Here is a 12,397-nt window from a genome sequence, read left to right on the forward strand (position 1 = left end):
TACAATATAATGCATATGCTCGTATATAAGTCTCAGTTATCTTTACCTGCTCCTTCCCACTCTATTTTCTTTCATGGGGTAATCATTCTGAAACATATTGCACCAACCTTAGATAGGTTTCTTTCGTCGTTTGCTACATAAAATATTGCTCGGTTGAATCTACAAATTGTTCATGAATATTGCGACATTTTCGTTATACTTTATAGCATGAAAAGTGTAATTGGAAAGAACGTCTAGTTTACAAGTGCCCTTGACCGTTTTAACGTGGACGGCACTGTTAGTTGCTTTAACATTCAACATGGCCACCTGATATGTAGCAGACGATACAGGTGGTATGAAAAATTGTAAATAATATTCAGTTCTAACTTTAATTATGAGTGGACGTGTGCAGAAAGAAAGTGGCGATGATTCTGATCGCGTTGACGATGCAGTAGATCCTAGAGTGCAGGTAAACTGATGCGTTCTTCTGGAAATAATTTATAGGCTTCAAAACCTAGCTACTTATGATATTGACATTTCCACGTTACCACGAATAAAACACTTGATTACGTTTTATTATTTTTAAAACATGTGTCGCAATTATCAAGTGTCACGATTCTTTTGGTACTGCTGCAAAAAGTTCAATCCTTTCGTGGATATACGTTCTGTTTGCCACGTTATAAAACGCTCTATATTTTTGTACAGTCTTCCTCACTCTGATTGTCCATTTGCTATAGTAGCACGAAATCAATTCGGCCGGTTAATCTGCAAATTAACGAGTACCATTTAGTGTGAAAATGTATTGTATAGAATAATTATTGCAGTAATTTTTGTTTAAACTTTTGGCAAGTGTCAACCAAATTAATTTGCTAATAATCAATTATCATTTTAGATTGAACTTGAAAGATTGAATACAGCTACTGATGATATCAACAAACTTGAGGTTGATTTGGATGTAAGTATAATTCAACTGTTCTTATAGGTTTCACATTTCTTTTACAAAGTAATTTTTGATTGCGATGAATTAAAATAACTGACTCCCTCTTTGGAGGACCAAATTAGTACCAAGTTTTGAAACTGGTTGTGATTACATTTCATTGAGGTGATTGCTGTAAAGCGTATGAGTAAATGGATAATGGCTTGAAAGATCATCTTAGAGTCATTTACAACATGGTCTAAAGAAACGTTTTATGACTTGAAACTTCACATCTGTTCAATTTACCAAAGTGAATTAAGATGCATGAAAACATGAATTCTTTCAAACATTGATTACCTATGTGTAAATAATGGACTGTTATTTTCAGGAAGCAAGAGCAACTTTTAGAGAACTACTTTGTGAATCTACATTAAAAATTGATAGTTTAGCTAAGAAACTTGGTGCTTGTATTGAGAAATCTAGACCCTATTATGATGCCAGGTTCAAAGCAAAAGAAGTAAGGAATATCTCTAATCAATACAGTTAGATCATATACTTGAATTATTAATTTAATTAAAAAAACTTACAGGCATTACAGGAAACACAGAAGGCTGCCATTAGATTTGAAAGAGCCAATAGTCAGCATGCAGCAGCGAAAGAAATGGTTTACTTAGCAGAAGAAGGGTTGAGAACAGAAGGAAGATGTTTTGATCATGCCTGGCAGGTAACTTCCACTGTGATACTTCAGTTAAAATATGCAAATCAATTCCTCAAATTTTATGATCTATAAATTTTTATAGGAAATGTTAAATCATGCAACTGCCAGGGTTAATGAATGTAAACATGAGAGAGCATTGTCAGAAGCAGAACACAGGCATACTACTGCTTTGTATCACAAAGCAGAACACGAGGTTCAAAGATTACAAAGTGAATTAAAACGTGCAATTGCTAAATCTAGGTGTGTACCAGATACACGTTAATTCATTTTTAGCTAGTGATATTGAATGATTTTTTAGTTTACTTAATAATGCATGGAATGTATTGCATTTAATTACTTAATATATACCTAAGTAAATTTTAAGATCCGATATTTTGACGATGACATATTTTTTGCTCTATGATTTTTAATATTCTTATTTACGTTTATCCCATATGAATATTTAATTACTTATTTTTTATCGTTTACTACGTTATGCTAATTGTGTATAGATATTAGAATATTTATGTCTTTTGGTTTATATTCATGTTGGCAGTATGGGTGCACGTCGCAGCTTGCTTCTGATAAACAGTATCGCCTACAGGCACAACTTGCTCATGTTGTAAGTAGGATAGACGTTATTTTTTTATTTTTTTACATGATGTCCCTTTTTTTATTCGTTTGCTATGAATAAACCCCATTCTAACGATTTATTTTCAAAACTGTCACCCGGTTTATGCACGAACTATATTTTTATCAAATATTTAACAGGCAAGCATTTTTATATATATATTTATATTTTGCTTTACCTAAACAAGCTTCTTAAAGTATATTTGAAAGATAAATTCAACAAGAATAGCAAACTTTCCTTTAAAATATAGAACATCCCATAAAATCTGTTAATTACCAACGAATTTGTTGTGTAGGCCATATTATGAAATGAAAGCGCATTTTAATCAAATGTTGGAAGAGCAGAAATTAAGAGTAAGTGCATTAGAAAGATCAGTGGGTGAAGCTAAGATGACTTATGCTGAAGCACTGAGAAATTTAGAGAAAATCAGTGACGAAATCCATAGGGTATAATTATTTTCTGTACCTTTTATAAAACGACATTCTTTCAGGCATTAAACAATCTATGATTACTTCTAAATTCTTACTTACAGACTAGAAAGTACGATGGAACAGATGAGTTTGACAAACCGTCGGGGAATACAGTCGACCAAAATTCTACGCAAACTAATGCAGGAACTCCGACAGATTCCAGTGTTACTGGATCACCTGATAGTACCGATTATACTAGCGATGAATATTTGCGCCTTCCTGATAAGATGAGTCCTAGTACACCGTGTCCTGTGCCTATAAGAGTAATTATCTTTTCGTTATTCATAATACCATGAGATAAATCCATGAACCTATTGTTATTTATGCCTTTAATTAGATCGATAAAGAACCTTCTTCGGAATATTTGGGCCTAAGCAACTTAAATCTCTCCTCTACGGAACCTCGGAAGTACATAAAGCGAGACCGTCCAAAAAGCATCGCGACAACTGACACGAAACATATCATAACATTAAATCAAACGAGTTATTCGACTTCACGGCTATCAGACTTATCGAACATTCTTTCGCCTATAGAAAAGAATGCGAAAATACAAACGCCAGTTGACGCAACAAAGAACACTAATACTGTTGTACAAAATGGGGAGGAATGGACAGAAATTAGTTTAAATAATTCTCCAGACGAGGTGTACTACCATAACGAAATATATTCCGACGAAGAGGATCAAATTCCTTATAAACCATTACCGATGGACTTAAGTCCAGAAGGTATCAATCCAGCAACAAATGGTTCAAGTATTCAACAATTCAGCGAGGCATCTATTAGGAAGAAATTGATAACACAACTGTCGTTACCTACTATGTCAAAAGGAAACGAAGTTACCTTAACTAACGAAAAGAAAGCTGATGTAACGAGGAGTCCATCGATAAAAAGTAAAAGTAAACTCGACAGTAGTTTAACTAATTGAGCATAAGTAAAACGTTATATCAATTATTATAGCAAATTCGAGTAGAAGGCAGTCTCTCGACATGTTATGGAGCGTTGGAACGGGAGAACGGGTAAAAGAATTACTCAATCATGGGATGATGATGTTGAACATATCTAGCCTTACGGACAGACGTTCCAATGAACCAAAGACGGTAGAGAAAGATAAGGAGAAGTGTGAAAAGTCTGAGAAGGTTGAAGGAAGAGGAAAGAAAGTTCCTAGTCCACTAGAAAAAACAATGACCTATTTGAATGCGGATGAAGAGACATCCGACAGTGAAAGTTTAGCGAGGTACGTAATATTTTATAAACACTTGATCGTATAAATCATTTTTATCGTGTATTAATTCAATTGTATAAAAATTAGCGTGGAAATGTTGACGGAGGATCAGATTTCTTCGCTTATGATGGAATCTGATATGAATCAAGTGTGTCAAGAGATTCTAGGAACACCTTTAGTCGAAGTGTGTCCATTGTTGCAACAACTGCAACAGCAGCAATAGCACTTCTTTCCTTGACGTTACTGATCTATCTGAAACAAAAGGATACAACAATAGAAAGTGTTCAGAAATCATAATACAAGAACGAACTAGTTAAGGAATAGCTTTATTTGTTATTGAACTTAGCGTGCAATTAGTCCCTGCACTTTTATTACGAATATGTGATTGAAACAGAAGATTTAATTTTCGAACATGGATCTTTTTCTCCGGTGTTCAGAGAATCATCACGAATTGGAATAATTTTATGACGTGAACACAAAATTGTAACACATAACAGTTACGTTCTACTCGAACTAAAAATGATTTGTACATATTTGATGTTGGTAGAAGTTATCATTATATCAAGACTATATGTCAATATTTGATTTTAATTATTGACCTGCTGACGCGTTGTGAATATCTACCGTAATGCCTAAAGAAACATCTTTTAATTGCTACTAAACATCATTCCCTTTCAATTCATTAATTTTATAGTATTTAGTATATTGTGAAAGACTTGAGTAAAAAAAAAGCAATATTATATAGTGAGATTTAAGTAATTATTATTTACGAGAAGTAGTTTTCCGTTCATCTCGCTCATACACGTACGTTTAATGTACCCGTAGAGATATAAATTAAATTCTCTATCGATTATCAAAGATCCACCGATTAGAAAATCTTTTGTCTCTCTGCGTTAATAGTACAACTATATAAGCAATTAATTTTTTATATTGCCGGAGTATGTAAGAGCAATGCCAGTCGAAAATATTGAAATATAGTAATTATAATGTTGGTCGTATTATGTGCTCTTGTTCGAACTGCTAAATAGATAAATTTGTTTAGGTAAGACGATATGATTCTAAATAGACAATTGGCGGCTTTTACAGGCATGCTATTCCACATACCAAGCTTTAATGTAATTACTAATTGTAATAATGTTCGTCTGCCAAGCTCAGCAAGAAAACATTTTCAATGGATCTTTCCTTGACTCTGATAATGAGATATATAGATAATATTTATCATTAAGTACCTCGTAGCTGTCAAAATATCTATTTAAATTATAATTAATATATTTGAACAATTATCACGCGTGGATTTAGACAATCCAATCGTGAATCAGTTGAAATGACAATTACTTTATAAATATTTCCGTATAATTTGACAAAACATTCAAGTATTGAGTTAAAACTAAATTCCTACGATTTTAACTACTGTCCAATAACGATATATGCTTGTGTGTTGATATTTTTCAGAAGAGTTGGATTGTCTAATTGCATTAAAGAGTAGTCCTAACAAAAGATGCATGCAATATGCCATTTGCAAGGAGTAATATATACATGTGTATATATACACTTGTATATGGTATATATACATATGCAGATATTATTTATTTTTATTGCATAATTTCCTGTGAAAAATATTTGTTAATATATTAAATAAGACTAACAGATTTTTCTATAAAGAAGTTGTGGGTCAAACAAACAAAAGGCCTTTTCATTACATACAGAAAAACATACCAAAGATAAATGGAGTACACTTTATGATGAAGAAATAAGTGCAATAAAAATGTTTAATGGTCATCTGATCAAGTCATTTCTCTTTTAAACATACCAAATATGAAAGTGGAGAGATGACGAGTTCACGTTCTTTTTTCTGTCACCAGATTCTATGATTATTTTTTTAGGTGTGTGTATATATTTGTATATGTACATATATACATACATACATGCATGGATTGTACAAAAATGATAAAAATTTATATCTTTTAACGGAGAATATTTTCTTAAAACGATCATTTTTTCGTATTTTCTTGAAAAATTTGATAAAAAACAATTTTAACGGTTTTAGTTGTCTATAAAAAACGAAAGATATATTAAATTCTCACTCGCAGTTCCATTGTGATATACTAGTCATGATTATATAATTTTATAGAAACCAGATTATTGAAAAAATCATACGAAATTCTTCAACTACGTGTTACAGATAAATTATATTGAAATTCAAAAGCATTGGCGTCGAGATTTAACACGATTATATCGTTATTTTCGATATAAAGTCGAAAGTGATCATGCTCGTAAATATTTTACTAGATATTTTCTTGGCTGAAAGTGTGACGATAACGACGTTGCGTATAATGTGTGCGCATAATTAATTAACGATGATTGTAAATATACATATAATATTGTATATGTGATTGTAACTATGTATATATCGTCATCTTCATTAAAATACGGTTGCAGAATTACATAGCTAATAACACGAGTGTGCCCTTTGTATCTTTAGGACTCCATCTTTAACGGTTTTTTCTTTTTTTCAATGGACCGATCCTATTCTAATCCTAGCAAATTAAATTTAAACTTTCAAATATTCGAATACCGAAATATGTTGAAATATTTAGACATACAAATATTCAAACATTCAGTCATGTTATGTTTAAATATTTGAAAATTCAAATTGAAATTTAAAAATAGCAGTAGTTAAATTTGAACCGAGGTCTAGAAAAATTTGTTCAAAAATTGCGGCACGCATAAATTGACTTAGACAAATTACGCAGAAAAATGAAAGTTCTACGTACAGATATTAAAAGGCCTGTGAGTTAATCGATCGACAATTAGAATTAAAATGTACTTACAAATATTTAAAAGGGCGAAAAGGTAAAATTATTCGGAAATATTTCGAAATGGAGGCAACATGACGAATGACAACGAGTTACCGCGTTGTCCACTTGAACTACGCAGCGCCTCGATCGTCCATGAGAAAGAGAGACAGACGATCGAGAAATCAAAATGGCGTCGCGTGCACGGTGCCGATAATTTTCGTTACATTCAAATGTTCATTATTTTTCGTGCGTAATAAAATTAAAATGCGAGCGGTGTTTGTTATTTAATCGTGTAACGCTCAACGAAATCTTGTATAAGATATCTCTCGTATATCTCACGCGACAGCGGTCGCGAAGCAACCAGGGGAGAAAAAGTACTTGTTTTGCGTATGGCTTTTAAATCGCGCATACAGTTTGCTTCCGGTAGTCGTGTACTTGGTGGTAACCGTCGTTGGCATGACGAAAGACGCGTGTTTAGTTTTCGTGCATCGTGAAACGACACAGAGTTATGTGCTTTGACGTGCACGAGTGAAATATCCAGTTTTCGTTGAAAGACTCGCGAAGGTGTGGGGACGACGTGCATTTTAGCCACCATGGCGGTGAATCCGCGTGATATGGACGGTTTTATGCCGCTCCTGTCAACGACGGACATCAAGAAAAAATTGAATGTTGGTACTTTACTGTTGAATTATTTGGGTGACTCCAGCAAGAGTATCGAGTGTCAAGACATCGGACAGTTTATCGACAACATCATACCATGGCTGACCAATGGCAATCCCAAGGTAACGACGTACACTTTAACTAAATTTTCCCCTTCATCTAGATCGAAATATATCACACGCAATCTCTCAGGAACTTTTACAACACACGAACTTTCGCGTTCAGTTGATTTACACAAGAAAGCATCGTATTCTTCCGCAGTTCCTGAATTCTGAATAAAAAGGAAACGCTTCAACAGCCACCGTCACGATTTGCCTGTCAAGCCAACTTCTTTTTTTACCTTTTCTTACTTTTTTTTTTTTATCACCCTTTTTATCATTCACAACGAACGGCTGTCGTTTTGTTATGTAAACAAGACCATGCAAAAGACCTACTGCCTTTTTTTTACCATTTCAACCTATTCATTCACTAGAAGTATAAGAAACTGTTTACAACTTGTACAATCTTTACGTTCTGTACCATAAAAATGATCGAAATATAACGTTGAATGAGAAAATGTTTCAAAGAGTCGTCGAAATGTTAGTGGGGTGTGCCGGGTGACAAACCAAAGTAGATTGTGTGCGTACGGGCAGAGGTGCTCATTTATTGAATTTCATTATTCGTATGCGTCATAAGTTGAAAACGTTAATTTGCCAAACATCGTCTAACCTATTCACAGAAATCACACGCAATCTTATTCGTCTGTCAGAGATAAAAAAAAAAAACTACTACTTGGAGAAAAAAAAAGAACGAACGTATACAATATTTCGAGATTTTTCCCTCCGATTGAAAACATATTTGTGTACATTTTATTTTCGTCGACCTATATCTCAGTGTGCACTCGAAACTTTCTACGCTCGATACTCGCAAATGGACGATACTATCCGCGACAGTAACGTGATTGATTTGTAAATGAAATTCGGTTTTACGAGCTGAGAAAAAGAATAGAAAAAGAAAAATGCTTTCCCCGATGTTTTAAACGGTACAGAAGAGGCCAGGTGCAGCTCGAACCTCGCTTTAGGCAAGGATCTTACGAAAGATTCGTCCGCACGACCTTTCAATTGCTCAATCTTCGGTTGGGAGACTGTGTAGTCTGATTTACAGTCGTTATCATTATCCATTTTCATCCTCGATTAACAATTTCCATCCTAACAATAGGTTTCTTTTTTCTCTTTTTCTTCGAACAACCAGTTAACTATCCCCAACAAAAATGATCCATACGATTTATCATTATATTATCGAGCAATTAAGTACTCTAATGGGCAATTCTGGAGTTATTTTAACACATTGCTCACTCGACGAATTATTCTTGAATAAATGTATAAGATCTCTAATTAGATTTCTAGAAAAATTAGAAGATCGAAAGATTAGAAGCCCATTATGTTCCGTAGTTTCTTCCAACAATTTTCGTAAACCAAGTATTCGGTAGAGCTTAATCTGTTTCTATGTATAGAGCTGATACATTACAATTAACGATGCGTTTAACTTTCTACCACAAAGCATTTAAACCGCCGAAAAATCGATAACCTGACCTTTGTTTTAATAATGCTTGGTCGCGTGACGTGATATCTCGCCGCGAGTTATTTCCAATTACAATAATCGTCGGTCCACGCTCTAAATGAAAACGATTATTTACGACGATCCGATCTCCTCCACGCGTCGAGAGAGATGCCGCGAAACTTCTCCGCTGGTTCTCTACCACAGGCGAAACGTATAAGGGGAAAAAACTTTCACACCATGTAAGTAAAGTGTCCTTTGGCAACGGTGTGTCTCAGGTACAGGGTATACGGTCGGAAGATTTAGAGCCATTAGGTTCAGTTTAAATGTTCCGTGGTAACAGATAGAAGAGCAACACACTCGATATTTTTCAACGAAGTAACGAGAACACACGGCGGCAGACGGGGACGTATCGTTAAAAAGGGAGTTTGTCATCTAGTCGTAGGCAGTTTCGACGAATCCAATTTCGTACGTGAGTACAATCGTTCCCTAATAAAGACAATCAGGCCAGGATACCCTTTTAACTCCCGCAACTCGAGCCTCTTAATCATCTATTCTTCGCTAAACACGCGGTAGAAAGAAGCAACATTTTTCTTTCCAATTCACACCTTTGCCACACGAACAACCACCGTGTTATGTATGAAATAGTTGCTTTAGAGGAATGTTCACGTTGTTACACGATGGTTACACCGTGTCTCGTTAAACGTGCATTCAAGGGAAAGTTGCGAAGTCAAATTCCTCGCTTTTTTTCTCTCTCCTTTTTCCTTACCATTTCCGTGCGAGTTTCTACGAACGCTAGCTGTGGTTTATCTGGTGGGAAAATCGCGAGAAAAGTCGTTGTTTTAGAGGGCACGTTAGGCGTTGGTCGATTCGATTCATGGACAATATCTCGATGAGACGATGACGTCAGGATACGTGAACAGTGAAAAATTGACACTAGCCAAATTTCACCGGTCAATAAGCTTACGTCATCGCGGTACGAGCTGCATGAGAAGCGCAGAAAAGCTGCCCTCTCCTCCCGGTGTACAGTGATAAACGACGAGCAGTTGACCAAGTCGAAGTTTGCGGTTAAAATTCAGCCTCGTCCATAATGCACGAGCCTCTCTGCTATATTCTCCACCACGCACCTACGGTTCTACACTTCTCTACGTGCGTACGCGTGTACCGCGCGAAATACGCACACTAAACAAGCATAGTTACACGTATACAGTTTGCTCGTTCACTCCTATATTTAGAATAGCTTTTTTTTTTTTTTTTTATTGTTGTTGCTCTGTTTCTCTTAGGTTTTTCTCATACCTAGGTACCTAGCCGGGAAAGAAAATCTGCCGGCTGTGTGTAGCTCTGCTCTCGATCTGAATGAAACGGTCTGGTGAAAAGTTTGGGGGAAGAACTTTTCGCAGATTGTCCAACAGGATTTACATTTGAGGGGGAAGAAAAAAAGACTAGAACCAAAGAGCATCAGACCATCATTATCTAGGGCCACTTGTTGCTCTAGGCTCGCTATTAACTCGAAAATATCCGTAACATGCGAGGGGGAACACGTTTTCACTGCGAAAAGGGAAACTATTCGGAAACCACGCGACTTCTGGTGATACACGCTCGTGTTCCTTGCAACTTCGATTTTCTCTTCGCCTTCAGCAGGCCTTTTTCATAATACAGGGTATAATACAGGTTGGTTGGAGATTCGTTAGCCAGTCGATAAGGGTTGATAAAGAAAGAAGAACGACGAAAGTTACGGTTCGATACGCGACAAAGGATCACCGTAGTCACGTCTCGAGAGAATAGGAAATTCATCGGTCGAAGAGAACCACCTCTACTTCAGACAGCCTATTTGTTTAACGAAGATGCCGTGATTAAGTCGCGGCAAGTTGCTGCTCGTTTTTTAATTTTTCATCAGACTCGCCATTGTCGCGATTTTGGCAAGAAGCCTACCCTGTAGTTTGCCAGGATAGGCACTATCGATCTGGACCGAATTTTCTTCTACCGCAGTTAAATCGAACATTCTTCGGAAAGCCTGGATTGATCTCTGCTGCGTTATATTTTTCCAACGAAAATCCCGGTTGTATATGCGCGTTTAATAACGCGTTTGCCTCGTTGAAATTTAGATTAAGCTTGCTCTAATTTTAGAAGTTCACGGAGGTTCTCTATCACTACTTAGTTGCATCTAGGTGCCTAGAACGCACGGGGATCTAGAATGTCTTTTCGATGAAAATAAGGAATTATTTTGACACGGCTCTCGTTACAACTGGATCACAATACGCGATCATTATGGCAAGGTGTATCGTATCGATGTCAAGGACACAGGATAACGCAAACTTGCAGTCTCTCTCGCTCTCGCTCGCTCTGCCTCTTTTCCTCTCCGTCTCTATCGCGTTGTCACGTTCCTTTTTCTCCGGCATGAAACGTTTCCTTTTTCGAATTTAAAGCATGACATCACCCTCGCCTCACGGCGATCTCGATGCTTTTTACGTGCATCGCGCTACTAAATGTATACATACTTCGTGTTACTTGCATAACTATACCGGTCCATCTCGCTCGATAACTCGTGTGCGAAAGGTCGCCGTAAAAACGATAGACATCTCGATAGTACCAGGTGGAATTCACAGCGGCCGAGTTGCCCTTTATGCTCGCTGTTATTCCATAAATTATTAATAGCCGCCGGGCGACAATTACGCGGCTAACTGGAGCACCTCAGCGTCCAGCCGCGAAAATTCAACTGGTCGTCGTTGAATTTTCAGACGGTCGCTCGTAACCGAATCATTTTTGCACCCGTACGATTATTCAAATCACGTCCAGACCGCTTCTTGATCTGATTATGATCGGTGTTTATTAAATCAATACTTAATACCTGTTGCATAATTGGCGCATTGCGGTTTATCTCGTTTCGGTCATAATCGACTCTTATTAAATCAACCTCCATGTATAATCAATCGAGGAAAAGTTTCCCCGGAACAACGTTATAATTCCGGTTCGAATGGTCAAGTTCTCTTATTAAGTGTGACACAGAGGGGAGAGTTTCTTGCAGTACGATTGATAATTGCATCGCTGTTAAAGAGACGAACATGCTTCGGGGAGTGACAAAATTGCGATAACGAAAGCGTGAAATCAGCTACTGAAACAGAAGTATGCCATGTACCGAAGTGGTATCTGTTTGCTCCGATTCGTCGAGCTTTGACCAGAGGCCCTCTTATCTTGAATACACCCGGTTTTCTATTTGTCGCCGTCTTCTGATAGCAGTACCGATACATTCGAACGGCGGTTTCTGCGATCAAGAGGTAGGAGCAGAGAGGAGCCACCTCCCACGTGGGTTTAAACAGTTTTAACGGGGCCCTGCTCCCAACTTTGACGAGAGTAAGGCCAGACAACATGCCCACGCTTACTCCCGTGTCCACGCATCGACTTTAAGCGATCGAACAGAAGCATGTGCACGTACGATCTATTGTTATCCCTTCTTCTTCTGGTGATCTACTTGACGGGGTACGAGTTAT

General features: G+C 36.8%; 2 protein-coding genes across 3 annotated transcripts in view; both read left to right on the forward strand.

The window, feature by feature from the left end:
* The first annotated feature begins 373 nt into the window (after positions 1-373).
* On the forward strand, positions 374-4,155 carry LOC108579628. The gene is given in 11 exon segments (XM_017943209.1): positions 374-448; positions 872-934; positions 1,284-1,412; positions 1,485-1,619; positions 1,696-1,853; positions 2,149-2,214; positions 2,519-2,669; positions 2,756-2,956; positions 3,031-3,614; positions 3,616-3,927; positions 4,003-4,155. Coding segments are annotated over 11 exon segments (2,010 nt in total). The 3' UTR covers positions 4,139-4,155.
* A 3,104-nt stretch (positions 4,156-7,259) lies between these two features.
* LOC108579521 (CLIP-associating protein 1-A) overlaps positions 7,260-12,397 on the forward strand; it is a 24,412-nt gene continuing 19,274 nt past the window's right edge. For both annotated transcript variants that reach the window (XM_017943071.1, XM_017943072.1), the window contains exon 1: positions 7,260-7,495. In XM_017943071.1, the coding sequence (XP_017798560.1) occupies positions 7,307-7,495 (189 nt within the window). In that variant the 5' untranslated portion in view covers positions 7,260-7,306. The remainder of the gene's footprint in view (positions 7,496-12,397) is intronic.

The sequence above is a fragment of the Habropoda laboriosa genome, unplaced genomic scaffold (genome assembly GCF_001263275.1).
Source record: "Habropoda laboriosa isolate 0110345459 unplaced genomic scaffold, ASM126327v1 scaffold33, whole genome shotgun sequence".
NCBI classification, from domain to species: Eukaryota; Metazoa; Arthropoda; class Insecta; order Hymenoptera; family Apidae; genus Habropoda; species Habropoda laboriosa.